Below are 18,666 nucleotides of genomic sequence, written 5' to 3'. Positions count from 1 at the left end.
TCACTCAGCTACTGACCTTATTACAGTTTTGGTCCAAACATGGACAAGAGAGAGATGGAAGTCCAAAGGTAAAGTGAGATTGACATATCATGCTCACATTTGATCAAGTATGGCATCAAACATTTCTAGCAAAACAGCAATCAACCGGAATCAGAGGAAAAATTCTCTGCTGGTTGAAGTCATGCCTGGCACAAAGGAAGATGGTTGTGGTTGTTGGAAATTAGTCATCACACCTCCAAGACATCTCTGCAGGAGTTTGTTAAGGTCGTGTTCCTGACCTAACCACCTTCAACTGCTTCATCGATGGCCTTCCCACCAGAATAAGATCAGAAGTGGAAACGTTTACCGATGACTGAACAAAGTTCAGCACTATTTGCAACTTCTCAACCGCTGACCTGGACAACATCCTAGGCACACAAGTGCCAGGCAATGATTATCTCAAGAGAGGATCTAACCATCACCCCCTAACATTCAATATTACAACCATCACTGATCCCCCACTGTCTGGTCATCACCATTGATCAGAAACTGAACTGGGCTAGCCATATAAATGTTGTGGCTACAACAGCAGTTCAGGGCTAGGAATCTCAAAGCAAGTAACTCATCTCCTGACTTTCCAAAGCCTGTTCACCATTTACATGGCACAGTTCATGAATGTGATGGGATACTCCCACATGCCTGAAAACAAGTGCAGCTCCAACAACACTCCAGAAACTCGAAACTATCCAGGACAAAGCAGCCTGCATGATTGACACCTCACTCACAAATATTCAGTCCCTCCACTACAGGTATTCAGTAGCAGCAGAGTGTATACCTTACAAGATGCACTGCAGAAATTCGCAAAGTCTTCCTTAGACAGCACCTTCCAAATCCATAACCACTTCCATCTAGAAGGACAAGGTCAGCAGATACATGGGAACAACATGGGAACTGCAATTCACTTTTTATCCTTACTTGGAAAAAAATAAATTGCCATACCTTCCATGTCACTGGGTTTAAAATCTTGGAACTTTCTCCTCTTTAACAACATTGTGGGTCTATCTATACCAAACAGACTGCAACAGTCCAAGAAGGCAGCTCACCACTACCTTCTCAACAGCTACTAGAATGGCCCAGCCAGCAGCGCCAACATTCCATGAGTGAATTTCAGAAAAAAACCTTACCTTTCACTTTTTCTTGCCTCTTTGGTGAGGTCACCGAAATGCTGTGATTTTCTGGGCTCACAATCTCCGCTCTTTTCACCTTCTGTGTGCTCCTCAAGGGACTGACATGAAAACAAAATAGATTGCACAAAAATTACAAGCAAAATGGAAAGAGCAGTAAAAAGCATTAATGTCTCTGAAAGAGGATGTAGTTCACAGGTAGATTATATCCAACTAATAGCTTGTTACTCCACTTTTAAAAATCCCTCCTTTTCAAATGACACCCAATTATTGGGGTGCAGAGTTTATGACACACCGCAAGGAGGGGCTTGGAAGGATAGACATAATCAAGATATAGAAGAGAAATGTCCTCTGTTATATAGAGTGGGCTGACACACAGGGAAAAATAAATAAAAATAAAGGATAAAACAATGACAGTAAAGAGATAGGTATCACATATCAGTCTGATTAAAGTACGAAAGTAGAGATTAAAATATAACTAGCTTTTGACACATTATACTAAGTAGGTTAAAAAAGGGATAGCTACAAATAAGTATTGTCACCAACTAAAAAAAAAAAGAGGCCAGCAAGCTTAAAGAAATTCAGTTATGACACCAAACAGAAATGAACAAAAAAAAAACTATTGCATTAATCCAACACAGCCAGTACAAGTACATGTAATTCATCTGCATCAGAAACAGAACCTTCTTTCCATGCAAGTCAGCTGGTATTAGCATCAGTTTTCTAACCCATACTAAGCATGGCTACAAAATGAAACAGTTGACATTCTTGCAAAATATAAATACATTTGCTTAATGCCCAACACTTTGATTTGTTGTAGAGCTGTAGCTGTAAACAACCAATTCTGTAACCTGTGTTCTTCTCAAGTGAGGCACAAAGCAAGCACTGCAGCCTGCTTCAATAAAGACAGTGTATTTAAGTTTTTAGTTTCCATATTTAACCCTAAACCATAGATGTGTGTGCAATTTTCAAGTGTGCAGAAAATAATGATAGATTGTTATGACATGAAATGAGTGAAAGTGATTTACTTCTCAGTTGCTCAAACTTTCCACTGGAAATCAGCTTAAGATTATATATAATGTTGTGAAGGAGTGGTCAAACCCCTCTGATAATTTAAACCGAAACACTCAGGGAAGCTCGCCTCACCTCGTAATCCATTAAAGGAGTGGTTAAATTAAACAAATCTCTGCTACTCGCTTTATAATCAAAAAGTAATAATTTATTTATCTAACTCTAACAGTTAACAAATTAACATAACTACTAACAAACCAAACAATTCCCACTTAACTACCAACTATTCCCAAATAAAACAAATTTCTAATGGTATGCTGTTCCAATAGATACAAGTCCCACTTATATAAACCAAATTAATAATGAAAAAAAAACTTAATCTCTCAAAATTACAGCCAGGATAAGTCATCCAGAATGTTCTTTGCCTTCTCTGCTGTCCTCCAGTCAGCAATGCCTTCCTCCATCGAATTGTTGTGCCAGGAATATTAGCTAAGAGTACCTTAATTAAATGGTGCTTACTCTGAGATCTTAGAGATTTCTGTGAGAGCTAGTGATTTTCTCTTTCTTAAGAGCTGATGGTTGTTGAGAGCTGTACTCTTGATAGATGACAGTTTGCTCTCACACTGAATTTCAAATGCCCTCTTCTTTTATACCCTTGATGACCTAGTAATTTCTTACAATAGGATTGGTGCAAGGTTGTCAAAACCATCAGACTTAAATTTAATTGGACTTTGGTATCGAGGGTCTGGTTTAAATTAATTGGCTGAATTCAAAAACCTGTTGTCTTGGTAAGATGCTGAATTGCCTGCTAACAGTATAGCCTTTTGATACAAGGTTTCAATTTGAAGAACTCTCTGTACATCTACTGCTGCCTGAAGACATTTCTTTTTAATTTCCAAGCCTTAAAAAATAATCATCTTATAAAAAAGGGACCACGCACCCTTCCCCCTATCATTTCACAAACAAATTCTAACGTCCTGCCTTCTAATCCACAAGTACTACATCAACTTCGCAACAATAAACATCAAACTACATTCAGTACATTAAAGTTACATGAAGAGAACTTGCCTGGTATTAACAGGTACAGCTAAAGGAGCCACAGGTGTATGTTCTAACTTCTGTTGCTGATTGGAAACTAGAAAACAAAAGTAGCTTGCACTTCACAGTATATATCATCAGCATCACAAGTTTCAACAAGTACTGGATCAAAACTTATCAAAAAACACCTGTAAAGCTGGATTTGAATCAAAGGAATAACAGAACTGCAAATGGGATCTCAGTATTCAGACAGCATAAAGATCATTTCTCCCATTCATACCTGTTGAAGGATAGATACAGGTTGTATGGTTATAAAGCATTCTCTGGTTCTCCACAGTGCAGCCTCAATGAGAAGCACATGGCACAGCACATTGTGTGAGATTAAGCCCTGAAAACTCACAGATGATGCCAGTTCTTTTAGATCAAACTCTTACAAACTTTATGGTTGTGGAATAGATTTTTTTTAAAAAGTAACCAGTTGGAGCAGAGAATTCATCATAGAATCCCTACAGTGTGAAAGTAGGCCATTCGGCCCAGAGTCCTCACCGACTTTCTGAAGAGCATCCCACCCAGACCCACCCCATCCCTGTAATACTGCATTTCCCATGGCTAATCCATTTAGCCTGCACATCCCTGAACACTACGGGACAATTTAGCATGGCCAATCCACCCTAACCTGCACATCTTTGGACTGTGGGAGGAAACTGGAGCAAACCCATGCAGACAGAAGGAGAATATGCAAACCACACAGACAGTCACCCAAGGGTGGAATCGAACCTGGGTCCCTGGCACTGTGAGGCAGCAGCGCTAACCACTGAGCCACCGTGCCACCCAACTCAGATTACTTAACATTATGTCAGCATTACACTGTGAGCTAGAAAGATAGCAGGTCCACAGATCAAAATCATGGGGGTTACCATAAATCAGAAACCAGACTGGACCAGACATATAAATACTGTGGCTACAAGAGCAAATCAAGAGCAGGAATTATGTGCTGAGTAACTCACTGCCTCTCTCCCCAGTGTCCATCCACCATTTCAAGAAACAAGTCAGGGGTATATTGGAATTCTCTCCAATTTCCTAAATAGTTGCAGCTCCAACAACACTCAAGAAGCTTAATACCACTCGGGACAAAGCAACTCGCTTGATTGGCATCACATCCACCACCAACAACATTCCCTCTCTCCACCATTAACACACAGCAGGCTCTGAAGGAAACAGCCAGAGAAGTAGTGGAAACATTGGTATAATCTTCCAAAATTACTTCAGATTCTACAAGGATCCCAGGAGAGTGGGAATAATTAGTGGGACACCTTCATTCAACAAACCAAGGAGACAGAAAGCAGGAAAATGTAGGCCAATTGATTTGATATCTTTCGTGGGAAAGTGTTAGAATCCATTATTAAAGAGGTAATTGTGATATTCTTTGAATCACAACAGGATCAGGCAGAATCAACATGGTTTTGTGAAAGGGAAAACGTGTTTGACAAATTTAATGGAATTATTTGGGGAATTAACAAGAAAGATGGATGAATGGGAACCTGTAAGTATAATGAATATAGTTTGGATTTCCAAAACATATTTGTTAAAATGCTACATCAAAAACTACCACGGAAGATAAGAGCACATGGTGTAGGGGGTAACATTTCAGCATAAATAAACTGTTAACTAGCTAACAGAGCCTACAGCCATACTAGTCTGAAACAGTCCAAATCTCATCTGATCTCAGAAGTTAAGCAGACTCAGGTCTGGTTTGTACTTGGATGGGAGACCACCTGGGAATATCAGATACAGTATGCTTGGGGCCCTGTTGTGGTGCAGTGGAAGCGTCCCTAACCCTGAACAATGAGGCCTGGGTTCAAGTCCCACATGCTCCAAAGGTGTGGAATAATTTTCTAAACCAATTTAAAGAAAAATAAAACTGGAAGCAGAGAATACGTTTAAAAAGACATTTTTGGGTTGGCATTCTGTCACCACTGGAGAATCAGTGATATGGCTTCAATTAATTAAAAACTATAACAATGACTGGATGAAGGGTCTAAATATATGGTAGCTACATTTGTCAAAGACACCAAGATAGGTAGGACATTAAACTGGCAAGGAGGTAAAGAGCCAACCAAGGCATATGAAGATGAATTAAGCAAGTGGGTAAAAAATTAGCAGGCAGTGTTTAATGTAGGGAAATGGAAACTTGCACATTTTGGCAGGAGGAAAATAACTGCACAAAATAACTGCTCAGAGGCCGGTACCCCGTCACCGAGTCACCATTTATTTATACGTTCACAGTACACTCCCGGTGACCAGCCAGCTTAGAGTCAGCCCCTGAAGTCAGGAGACTCTTTGAATCCCCTGCTTCTATCTGTCAGCCAAGGCTCTCTGCTTGGACCAGGTTAACAACCCCAATCAAGGATCTCATAGTCAATGAGATCCACCTGGTTCTAATCACTACATCACAGCCCCACCGCCACCCACACAACCCCCTGGCCCCGGGGATGTAGGCCTGGACTGTCACTGGTAGCTTTTGCCGCAGGTCAGGTTAATCAAGACTCAGAAATGGGTGGCATGAACCAGACTGGAGCCTGTCTCTTTCATCCAGAGGGTGTCAGAAGAGTTTCCTCCTCTTCATCCCGAGGTAATGGTATCGAGGCTGCATCCATCTCAAACTCAGATTTCCTCAGTGGCAGGCAGGGGGGGAGAGCCCATGGTTTCCTGACAGGCCTTCAGGCTGTTCTGAGGGGCCAGGTATGCATTGATCCTGCTCCATTGGTGAGGTAACAGCTTTTGTGTAACCGACATGTTGGTTCAGGACTGCCTCACCTCCCTGAGCTTTGTATGTCACAGGACCTGACCTCATGTTGACCTCACACCTTGTACCCATACAGGGCCGTACCGCAAACTGCACTGGTTTGATGATTCTTTCGCTTTTCAGCCTCTTGATTTCTGCCTCTACTTTTGCACACAAGGCGAATGGCACTAGGTGAGCCTTGCAAAAACATGGAATTGCTTCCTGGTCAACTTATAAGGTGGCCTTGGGTCCCTTCGATAGCCCTCGGCCCTTCCTGAGCAACTCCTGGGGCATTTCATTAGGAGTTCACTCAGACAGCCAATTTCTAAACCGAAAAATGTTGAGCCAATCAAGGTGAATCTTTCTCAACCAATTCCTCCCCAGTAGGCTTAGGCCCAAGCCTTTTACTACCATCATCGTTGGTAACTGCACTAACTGCTCTTCATAGGAGATCGGAACCAAAGTCATACCCTTAAACTGTAACAGCTCCCCAGTGTACGCTCTCAGTCTGAGGTCTTGTGCAAACTTAAAGATTGCAGTGTAGAGCGAATCTTGTTAAAGATAGGTTGGACAACCACTGGTATAGTTGCACCAGTTTCAACTTCCATGAGAACTCGGTGACCATTTAACCAGACAGTAATTTTAACTGGTTCTGATTTGGATGTTGCTAAGCCATTTAACTGTTCCACCCTACATGTAGGTGAACTTTCCAGGGCTCTCCTGGGTACCATGCATCACAAAAAAAAGTCAGTTTGCAGCTACAGCTGATCAGGAAGGCAAATGGAACGTTGGTGTTTATTGCAAGGGAAGTAGAATATAAAAGTAGGGAAATTTTATGGTAGGTGTACACAATTTGGCATGACCGCATCTGGAGTTCTATGTAGTCTACATATTTAACAAAGCATTAGAAGCAGTTGGGAGAGGGCTTCCTGGTCTCAACGTTGGGACGAAGTGATTATCTTTTGAAGAAAGGTGGAATAGGTTGGCCCTATACTCACTGAAGTTTACAATAACGATAGCTGATCTTAATGAAGAGTAGCGAGATCCTCAGGGGACTTAATAGGTGGATGCAGAGGGTATTTCCATCTCTGGGGGCTCTGGAATAAGGGTACACAAAATAAGAACAAGAGATCTCCCTTTAAAGTCTGAGATGAGCAGATTTTCTTTTCTCTCAGAATTTTGTGGTCTGTGGACTTCCTTTCTCTGGAAAGCAGTGAAGGCTGTCACTAAATTTCTTCAAGGCTGAGTTTAATCAATAAGGGATTGAAGGGTTCTGGGGGCAGAGAGGGAAATGGACTTGAACTCACAACTAGATCAGCCACGATCTGTTGTATGGTACATCATGCCCATGGAGCTGAATAGCTTATTCCTGACCCCAAGTAATGGAATATAGGATTAACGTAATTTTGGGTTCATGTACTTTAGGAACTAAAAAGATTATAAATAGTAACTATTTACTGAATTCACAGCACTGAGATTAATGTGAGGCGTCAAAGGAAAATATCCAATTCTCAATCCAATGTCCATGTGACAATACTCATTTACATCCCACTCTAACTGCAGCAATGGTATTAAATAGCTTTACACAGCACTACTGCTACAGTCAGACTGTAAGTGTTCGGAATTCAAATTGCCTGATGCTGCCTCACAGAACCAGGGACCCAGGCTCAATTCTAGCCCGTTTGCACGTTCTCCCCGTGTCTGTGTGCTCCACTTTCCCTTCCTCCCACACTCCAGATGTGCAGGTTCGGTGGATGAGCCATGCTAAAGTACAGTCATAGAGCTGTAGAGCACGGAAACAGACCCTTTGGTCCAACTCATCCAAATTAACCTAGTCCTGTTGGCCAGCATTCGGCCCATATTAAATGTTGTAATTATACCAGCCTCCATCACTTCCTCTGGCAGTTCATTCCATACAGACATCCCTTCTGTGTGAAAATGTTGCCCTTTGAGTCCCTTTAAAATCTTTCCCCTCTCACCTTAAATCTAAGCCTTTTAGTTTTGGACTCCCCACTTCAAGTAAAAGACCTTGTCTGTTTACCCTATCTATGCCCCTCATGATTTTATAGACCTCTATAAGGCCACACCTCAGCCTCCGATGCTCCAGGGAAAATACCCCATGCCTATTCAGCTTCTCCCTATACCTCAAACCCAACCTGGCAACATCCTTGTAAATCTTTTCTGAACTCTTTCTAGTTTCACAACATCCTTCCCAAAGCAGGGAGACCAGAATTGCATGCAGTATTCCAAAAGTGGCCTAATCAATGTCCTGTACAGCCACAACATGATCCTCCCAACTCCTATACTCAATGCACTGACCAATAAAAGCAAGCGTACCAAACACCTTCTTCACTATCCTATCTACCTGTAACTCCACTTTCACCGAACTATGAACCTGCACTCCAAGGTCTCTTTGTTCAGCAGCATTCCGCAGGACCTTATCATTAAGTGTGCAAGTCCCGCCCTGATTTGCCTTTCCAAAATGCAGCACTTCACATTTATTTAAATTAAACTCCATTTGCCATTCCTCAGCCCACTGGCCCATCTGACAAAGGTCCCATTGTACTCTGAGTTAACCTTCTTCGCTGTCCACTACATCTCCAATCTTGGTGTCATCTGCAAACTTACTAATCATACCTCCTATGTTCATATCCAAATCATTTTTTTTTTTTAAACTTGACGAAAAGCGGTAGACCCAGCATCAATCCTTGTGGCACACCGCTGGCCACAGGCCTCCAGTCTGAAAAGCAACCCTCCACCACCACCCTCTGTCTTCTACCTTCGAGTCAGTTCTGTATCCAAATGGTTAGTTCTCCTTGTAATTCGTGTGATCAAACCTTTTTAATCAGTCTACCTTGAGGAACCTTGTTGAATGCCTAAGTCCACATCGAGCACATCCACCACTCTGCCTTCAACAATCCTCTTCATTACTTCAAAAAACTCAATCAAGTTAGTTAGGCATGATTTCCCACACACAAAGCTATGTTGACAAGCTCCAGTCAGTCACTGCCTTTCCAAATACATGTAAATCCTGTCCCTCAGGATCCCTTCCAACAACTTTCCCACCACTGATGTCAGGCTCACTAGTCTATAGTTCCCTGGCTTTTCCTTATCACCTTTTTTAAATAGTGGCACCACATTAGCCAACCTCCAGTTTTCTGGCACCTCACCTATGACTATCGATGATACAAATACCTCAGCAAGGGGCCCAGCAATCTCTTCCCTCGCTTCCCACAGAGTTCTAGGGTACACGTGATCAGGTTCCAGGGATTTATCCACTTTTGTGCATTTTAAGACATCCAGCACCTCTTCCTCTGTAATATGGATATTTTTCAAGATGTCGTTATTTATTTCCCCAAGTTCTGTAGCTTCCATATCTTTCTCCACAGTAAAAGCTGATGCAAATACTCGCTTAGTGTCTCCCCCATCTCCTGCGGTTCCACACATAGGCGGTCTTGTTGATTTTTCAGGGGCCCTATTCTCTCCCTAGTTATTCTTTTGTCCTAAATTGCCCAGTAGTCCCCAGTGATTTGCAGGTTAGGTGGAGTAGCCATGGTTAAAAACCCCATGTGGGCTTACGGGGATCGGATGGGGTGGGATGCTTTTTGGAGGGTCAGTCTAGACTTCGTGGGCCAAATGGCCTCTTTCTGTACTGTAGTGATTCTATGATCTGACGTTAGGGAAACAGGGGAACAAGACTCCCAGACAGGTAATATCACCCCACTTCACTTTAGAGTCAGTTTGGGCCCAATTTATTATACAATTGTCATTGTGGGTCTCAGAGATATTCATGACAGCAACGTTAGCTCTGTGATGTGGACATAATGTTTTATTTAAAAATATGTATCATCAGTAAAGCTTTCAAATGGAATTTAACATCGTGCACATACCATTACATGTACCAAGTAAAGAAATAAAATGCTCCATAAATTAGTAAATAACTAACTACAGGTTATTGCATCAGCAGGTTGCACTGATGCAAGCTCTATCAAGGCCATCCTGTTCCGCCTGCGCCAGTTTCCTTTAGTCACTGCAGCTAACTGATCTAATAACTCCAGGTGTAGTTAGAAAATGATCTGCTTGCAAGTTCTAAATCCAATGCCCAACACCTTACTGGTAATGCACCAATACAGCACACGTCGAGAGAGAGCAGTCAAAGTATTGAAAACTGCATCATGCCTTGCTTTGTGTGTCTAACTCAACAAATGAAAAAAAATTAATAATTCCTCAATACCAGCAGACAACAGTAATATGGAGTCCTGGGATAGTACCATCCATTCAAGAGGCATCATAATCTCCATTATGGTGCTGCTAAGTTTTCTAAATTTCTACATTTTCTCATATTTTTACAACTGGAAAAGCATTGCCATTAAATACACCATCTTCAATTTTTTATTTTAAAAAAACAGAAACATACCAGCAACCAGCTAATACAGGTAATTTACTCCCAGTGATACACATATGTTCCTTACCTCTACGAGCTTCCAGTTGACTTGTTAAGACTTTCCGTATTTCGTTTACCCACATATTTTTTACTTCAGGTGTTGCTGCCTAATGAAAGATAAATAAGTACATTCTTATATCTTCCAAACATATGTTGCAGGTCCAGAAAACTTCATGGTTATTGCAGTAAAATTATTAACCCCTCTGTACAGTGATTAAATCCTATTCTATCACTTAAAGTGTCACTGGAGCATCCAAATTGTTTCACTCTGTAGATAGGCCAGCACCAAAACAGAGATGAAAATTGACAATTATTCTTTTATCTCTAAATCTCAAAGTATGGTATTAAAATGAAGTCTCATCCTTAACAGATACATATTTGTCAATTGTTCCCAGATGTAAATTATTTGGTAAATTTTTTTTTTTGTAGCTTTACATCATGACTAAGGCTGTCATTACTTCTTCAAGGACTCAAATCACCATACTTTGTTGCAAATATAGGACAACACAGGTATTCCATGGCAGTTCAGACTCAACTATCGTACTTTTGAGAGAAACTAAGCAAATAAGAAATGGATCAAAATTAGTTGCGTTGGTTCTTCACTGTCACTGAGAATTTCTTTAGTGTCTGGTAACCTTTGAACCCACATCTATATGGCAGATTACACGCCAGTAGCAGAACCACAGCAATGTCACAAGTTCCTGCATTTGAACATGAAGTTTGACAACTAGTGGCCACTATACCAAAACAGATGAGATATAATGGCTTTAGCAAGGATGCGTGTGACCCAAGCTGGTATACTGCCAGCAAATGGCCAAACAAGCTGCCCAGATTGTTGAAGGGGTAGAGTGACAATTCTGAGCAACACACTCTGTAACAAGCAGGCATGCTGCTGACAGAATTCCCATGAGGAATGAAATAGCCAGGGACCAACAATGTGGACTTAACTGCCCATGTAAATAAAGTGCCTCTGTCTAGACTTAGTAAATTTTGGTGATGGTAGGGCTGTGGGGGGTTGGGGGGGTTGGGGGTGTTGGGTGGGTTGGGGGGTGCAAATGTTGATGAATATCTGCGGGTGTAGCCATAGTAAAATGGAAAGGCTCCCAATGAGTGGAAACGTGGGGTCAATGACCATATGAATTAGAGAAGTATGCCATTCGGCCCTTCAACGCTGCCTCATCGCTCAATAAGATCACGGCTCATCTAGTTATGTTCTACACTCCACTTTTCCATGTGCTCAATAACATTTTATTCCTTGCCGAATAAAAATTTGTCTATTTCTGCCTTAAAAATGTCATTAGTCCCAATTTTTTCCAAGTGATCAATAACATTTTATTCCTTGCCGAATAAAAATTTGTCTATTTCTGCCTTAAAAATGTCATTAGTCCCAATTTTTTCCAAGTGACCAGTTATAATCTCCTTAGTGATCGATTCTAACAGCTTCTCCACCATGGGTGTTAAGCTAATTAAGCTGTAGCTTGCTGTGGGATTGGATTTAATTTATTATTGTCACATGCTGAGGTGCAGCGAAAAGTATTGTTTTGCGTGCTAACCAGACAAATCATAAGTACATCAGGGTAATAGAACAGAATGCAGAATATAGTGTTACAGTTACAGAGAAGGTGCAGAGAAAGATCAAATGTAATACATGGGATCAATTCATAAGTCTGATAACAGCAGGGAAGAATCTGTTCTTAAATCTGTTGGTACATGGTCTAAAACTTTTGTATCTTCTGCCCGATGGAAGAGACAGTATAACTGGAGTGGAAGGGGTCTTTGATTATGTTGGCTGCTTTCCTAAGGCAGCATAAAGTGTAGACAGAGTCAAAGGATGGAAGGCTGGTTTTCGTGATGGGCTTGGCTGTGTTTCAAATACTCGCTGCAATTTCTTGCGGGCTTGGGCAGACCGGTTGTCATACTAAGCTGTGGTGCATCTGGATAGGTTGCTTTCTATGGTGCATCTATAAAAACTGGTAAGAATCATTATGGACATGCTGAATTTCCTTAGCCTTCTGAGGAAGTCGAGGTGTGGTGTGTTTTCTTGAATGTAGTGTTGATGTGTTTTCTGCCTCCCTTCCTTCTTGAGTATAGGGGTATTATCTGCCATCTTCCTCACTTAAGGAATTTTTCCGGAATCTACCAATCTAGGAAAATTAACACCAACCCATCTACTATCTCATTCTCCACCTATTTAAAAGCCCTAGGACAAAGTTCATCAGGACCTGGAGACTTATCCACCTGTACATCGATCAATTTGCTCAGTTCCATTTCCCTCGTGGTTTCACTCAGTTCCTCCATTCCTTCAACTTCTGCATTTACAGATATTACTGGTTTGTTTTTGCATCATCTATAGTCAAGAAGCAAGCAAAATATTTTTGATTGCATTTGTGTAATTTCTTTGTTTTCTACAATGAACTCACTATTTTCACCTACCAACACTTACTTTACTCACCGTTTTCCTTTTTAAGATAGCTTTTAGCTTCTCTCGTGCTTTAACCTATTAGTCCCAACTAACCTTTTAGTCATTCTCTGACATTCTTCTATACATTGTATACTAACCAGTCATCTGTTCTGTCACTCATCTTTCACAATCAAATGCTTTTTCTGGAGGTTTGATGCTTTATTTAATTTCTTCAGTTAACCATGATGATGGACCATCCCCTTGGAATTTTTCTTTACAGTAGGAATGTACTTATTCAGAGCACTCTGTAATAGCCCCTTAAACATCTACCACTCCTCCTCTCCTGATCTATTTCTTAACCTAATATCTCAGTTCACCTCAACTTTCATGTCCACATAGTCGCTCTTTTTAAGTGTAAAATACTATTTTTAGAACCACTATTCTCCCTTTCAAACTGGACGGAAAATTCAATCACATTATGATTACTGCTATCTTGAGGTGGCTTTACTCTGGAGGCCATTAATTAGCCTTGTCAGATTATACAACACCAAACCTAGAATTGCCTGCTCTCTTGTTGATATCAAAACATGCTGCTGGAAGAAATTATCTTGAAACAAAAACATTCTAATAATTCATCAACAAGGTGACTGTTACCAATCTGATTTTTACAGTTTATATATAGATTAAAATAGCCCATAATTATTCATGTCCCTTTATCACAAGCATCCAATATTGTTCTGGTTTGATTTATGCTAAGTGCATGTATTGTTCAAGAACTTGTGAACCAACCCCTCAAGTGATTTAATTTTCCCTATTATTCCTCATTTCCACCCAAAATAAACTCTACAACTTGATTGCCTAAACTAAGGTCATCGCCAATTATTACAACAAATCTATGATCAGCCACATCTCTACAATGGCTATTAGATTATAGCTATTCATTTCAATGTGCACCATCAATTTCTTTACCTTGTTATAACGCTTTGCTCGTTCAGATACAGAGCCTTTGATTTTGGATTATTTTTTGTCATATTTGTGGTAACTAGTCTGAAATATTGGCATACTTTCAGGTTTTTTTCTTCCTTCTGCCCCTTCCTGCTTTTCTTGTACCTTCATTTAATATTTTGCTCTCTGCCTTGATTTGTTACAATAGCTAACTTTGACCCCTTATGCTGTTTACTGAGACCATAGGACATAATAGCAGAAATTAGGCCATTCAAACCAATCGAGCCTGCTCCGCTATTCAATCATGGCTGATAAGTTTCTCAACCTCATTCTCCCGCTTTCTCCCCGTAACCCTTGATCCCCCTGACAATCAAGAACCTATCTATCTCCATCTTAAATATGCTCAATGACCTAGCCTCCTAAGTTCAAAGCTCTTTCTATTTACATAATTGAGAGGCTCACAGGAACACCAGTTGTAGTACAGTTCAGGTCTAGACAATCCCAAATGTAGAGATCCCACATTCCCCAATTCTGGTGCCAGTGTCATGTCCTTCCTTTAGTGTGGCGACCAGAACTATACACAATACTCCAGCTGTGTCTTAACTAACATTATGTGCAGTTCCATCCTCCTTGCCCTTATATTTAATTGCTTGACTAATAAATTCCATATGCCTTCTTAGCCACTTTATCTACCAGTCCTGCTGACTTCAAGGATCTAATCCTCTGTATTTCCTAGGGTCCTACCATTTAACGTGTATTCCTTTGGCTGCCAAAATGAATTACCTCACGCTTTTCAGGATTAAACTCCATTTCCCAGTGTTCCACCCACTGATCAGCTGGTCTATATTGCACAGTTGTCTTCCTCCTTGCTTCTTACCACGCCACCATTTTTTGGTGTCGTCATGTGCAAACTTACTGTTCAAACCTCCCACATGCATGTCTAGATCATTAATGGACATAACAAACAGCAAGAACCAAACCCTGTGGTATGCCACCTGACACAGGCTTCCAAACAACATGCAGGTAAATGAAAAACACCTTTCGACCCACTCACTTTACTATCCCCTACAGCTACTACATCCCTTCTTACTCCTTTCACTTGTAAGGCTTCCTGTACTGCACTGGAGTGCAAGTTAGCAGCCTGCAACATTTACTCTAATCCAAACAAGCTGAGTAAACCACAAACCTTTTGAACAACTGTAAAGTCTGAGGCTGCTGTACTCCTGTGCTCTGGGTCCCCTTTGCTCTCTCTCTGGCAGTAACATCTCCTGTCTCTGATAGAATCAGAAGATCCTGTATGAATGCCCTGCATTCTGGAATAAAGCGTGCAGGTAACATCACTCCTCTATGATATGTCATTGTTTCTATAACTCAGCCTTCAGCTCAATATCTCTGAGCCAAAGTTCCCACAGCTACAAACACTTGCTACAGACCTTTTTTCCTCTCAGGGAGCTGTGTCCCTTTGGAATTCCCTTCCTCAAAAGACAGTGGGTGCACAATCTATAAGTATTTTAAAAGCAGAGCTCGATAGATTCTTGATTACCAAGGGGATGAAAGATTATTAAAGGTATGCAAGAATGAGCTGTTGAGGTTAAAATCAGATCAGCAATGAACAGATTGAATGCTGGAACAGGCTCAAAAGGCCAAGTGGCCTACCCTTGATCCTTGTTTGTATGTTTCCCCGGAACACTGGTGTTTCAGCAGTGCTGATAAATTTTGCAATAGTGATGAAACAAGGTAGTATTTACAATAATGATAAAGCTTACAGATCTTAATAATACCAAATACTAATCTCCCTACTCATTCTGCTGAACAAACCAGATATCAAGTTCTGGAAACGGAGAAAAAATTAAGAAAACCTCCACCTCACCCTCTGTACATTACTTCTTGCAGTAAACCTGTTTAATGCACCTTTTTCCTCATCCGAATCAAGCTCTAAGATGTACTACTTAGGCAAAGTCGTCCTCACATTGACTGCGCTTCATGTCGATTGTTTGGAAATTACTTTTCTTATTTAGAGTTATCTTGGGGTCTTATTTGTGGTTTAGCTTCCTGCTGCAGTAATCAACACCTTTTCAGTTCGGGTTTCAGTGGCAAAATATCTCTCAACCATCTATCAGCAGCTATTTAACTAAGTTATTTTAACTCAAGGCCTGCTAGTTTAGAATCTGACTCTTTCCGTAAAACTGAACTTGAAAAAAAAGATTTACTCTTTAAATGTCCATCGTGGATTGAATTTCAATACATGCTCCTTTGGCCAATGTCTATCTCATGATTATGTCATGAGCGACAGCTCTTCATTTCTCAACCCAATGCTTTATTTAAATAGTAAAGGGCTATTGTCAAGAGTGGCAATAATGTTGCACTATTCCAAAGAACAGGAATTAAATGAGATAACAAGGTGTAGAGCTAGATGCACACAGCAGGCCAAGCAGCATCAGAGGAGAGGAAAGCTGACGTTTCAGGTCTGGACCCTTTCTGAAGAAGAGTCCAGATCCGAAACGTCAGCTTTCCTGCTCCTCTGATGCTGCTTGGCTTGCTGTGTTCATCCAGCTCTACACCTGGTTATCTCAGATTCTCCAGCATTGGCAGTTCCTATCTCTGAATTAAATGAGATGATTTGAATGTACCAGTGAACCAACGGGTTTGCCTTTTAAGGCCTGAATGGTTCTTGATCCTTGGCTCACACTTACCTGTACAATGTAAACCTCTTCCCTTGCATTGTACCAAATTTCAAATTTCTTATTATCTCCCTTAATATTTTCAGTGATACCAACAGTGCTCATCTGCAAAATGGAAAAAATGGTTATGTAGTGATGTTTCTGCAAACACCAAGGCTTCATTACAAAGAAACAATAGAATGTATGGGACTGGTACAGAACAATGAGATGTATCTAACTAGAATTAGTCTTCAGGAGATAATATTGCATACGTAACTGTATCAAATGTTTCTCCAGGTGCTAATCCAACTCGGTCTTCAATATACTAACAATTCACCCCACCATCTATGTAGTATTATCACCTCCTTGTAAATCAGCGGTCAATTCACCATCTAAACGTTCAGTCCTTCTACTGCCTGTGGTGGCAGTGCATTTCATCCACAAGTTGCACTGCAGCAGTTCGCCAAAGTTCCTCCAACAGTGTCTTCCAAACCCTTGATTTCTATCACTTAGCAGGATGAGGGCAGCAAATATTTGGCAACAGCACTGTTTGGAAGTTCCTCTCCAAAGTCAAAAAGCAATTGACATGAAACTGCATCACCATTCCTTCATTGTTGCGGGCTCAAAATTCTGAAAATTCCTTCCTAACAACACTGTTACTGCATATCTCCACCAGATAGTTCAAGAAGACAACTCACAATCATGTTCTCAAGGAGAATTATGGATGGGTAATAAATGCTGACCTTGCCAGCAGCATATTTTAATAATAATTAAAAGGATGATACAGGCCTTCAAATGTTCCTCTAAGTCGGATGCTGTGTACTCTTCAAAATGTATCATTTATTTTTTAAGAAATTTAATAACTTTGTGTGTTTATTATGGAAAAAGCTTTCAAGTCAATCTGAATAGAAATTAATAATAACTTATTGCCAAGCTCTTATACTTAACACATTTTAGAGAGAATGCGTGAAAGTAGGTATCCAAACACTTGAACATGGAAATGTTAACATTCCAGAGCCTTGTTAATGCTATAATCTGCTCTTGCAAGCTACAGGAATATACATTATTGTTCATTATATCAAAGTTCATCCATATCGGAGGAGTCTGGAAGGAACCCCAAACTGTGCAGGGTCATGTGAATGCAGTGCTTAATTCATAAAAACCTTACTTTTGGTGTTACTGGAGCATAGAAGCCAGAATTTTTCTTTAAAGGTGTAGGATCCAGTGCTCCGAAAGACTGAATGCTAGCAGGTGGTGGCTAAGAGAGATTTAGTCTTTTTGAATGAATCGAATTTTGTTTTCAGTTAGCATTTAACAGTGGTCTACAATTTAAATTTAAGTTTCCAGACATGGTCTAAGGCTTTAACGAGGGCTTTACTTGAAGAGCCATTGTGCTTATTTAGTTAAAGGAACAACTGAAACCAGTTCCTCTAGCTCAACCTGCCAGGCCTTTTGTATTAGGAGCATATAATACAGACAGCCAACTGAATGAACAATTGCACTTATGTGTGACTTACAACAGGGTTACCATTATGGGAGTTAGGACATGAAGTGAAAGAAGTGTACTGCTCCTCTTGTTTTATTCTAACTTTTCAACTTCCAGGATGTGGTCCTTACTCTGCTACAGGAAGAAAATCTAGTTACTTGATGAGTTTCTGGTAAGTAACTAAGGTTTATGATGTTCCTACAGTTCAAAATAGTAGAGCAACTGATGGTAAGGTTAATACATGAAAATGTAAGTAAATACATTATAAAGTAATTAGTTAATTAAAATAAACTTAAGGACGGCAGGATGGGTGATGTGTCACAGCTGCAGCATGGCTGCTCCTGGATCCCAGTTTGATCCAGGGCAAACAGTTTCAGTAATTACTTGAAATTTCAACAACTTCAGCCTACCATTTCAAGTTGAAAGCTGAACTACAGATATTGTGAAACATCAGGGAAGGGGAATGTTACCTGGGCTTGTGTTTTGTATTTATTCACCTCATAGGATATGGACATTGCTGGCTGACCAGCATTTATTGCCTATCCCTAGTTACCGTTGATAAGGTGGTGGTGAGCTGCCTTCTTGAACAATTGCAGTCCATGTGGATTATCTACTTTAATCAGTGGTCAGGGATGGGAGAGATTGACAGCAAGTGAGGCAGTTCAGGAGACTCAGAGACGCAGCATTTGCAATTATCGAGGGGAGACAATGGTATTATCGTTGAACTATTAAT

At 40.6% G+C, this 18,666-nt stretch overlaps 1 protein-coding gene and 1 pseudogene across 1 annotated transcript in view; one reads left to right on the top strand and one right to left on the bottom strand.

Annotated features, from left to right (window-relative positions):
• Positions 1-18,666, bottom strand: part of LOC109934128 (guanine nucleotide exchange factor DBS) — a 93,626-nt gene that overhangs the window by 16,845 nt on the left and 58,115 nt on the right. The window contains exons 13-16 of the mRNA XM_048602544.1: positions 16,481-16,573; positions 10,470-10,548; positions 3,243-3,309; positions 1,164-1,264 (exon numbers count right to left, since the gene is read on the bottom strand). Coding sequence (XP_048458501.1) covers positions 1,164-1,264; positions 3,243-3,309; positions 10,470-10,548; positions 16,481-16,573 — 340 coding nt within the window. The remainder of the gene's footprint in view (positions 1-1,163; positions 1,265-3,242; positions 3,310-10,469; positions 10,549-16,480; positions 16,574-18,666) is intronic.
• Positions 4,893-5,012, top strand: LOC125484479 (annotated as a pseudogene).

Source organism: Rhincodon typus, chromosome 11, assembly GCF_021869965.1.
Source record: "Rhincodon typus isolate 14 chromosome 11, sRhiTyp1.1, whole genome shotgun sequence".
Lineage (NCBI taxonomy): Eukaryota > Metazoa > Chordata > Chondrichthyes > Orectolobiformes > Rhincodontidae > Rhincodon > Rhincodon typus.
The sequence above is the reverse complement of the archived record's forward strand: the minus strand, read 5'-3'. Positions and strand labels throughout refer to the sequence as shown.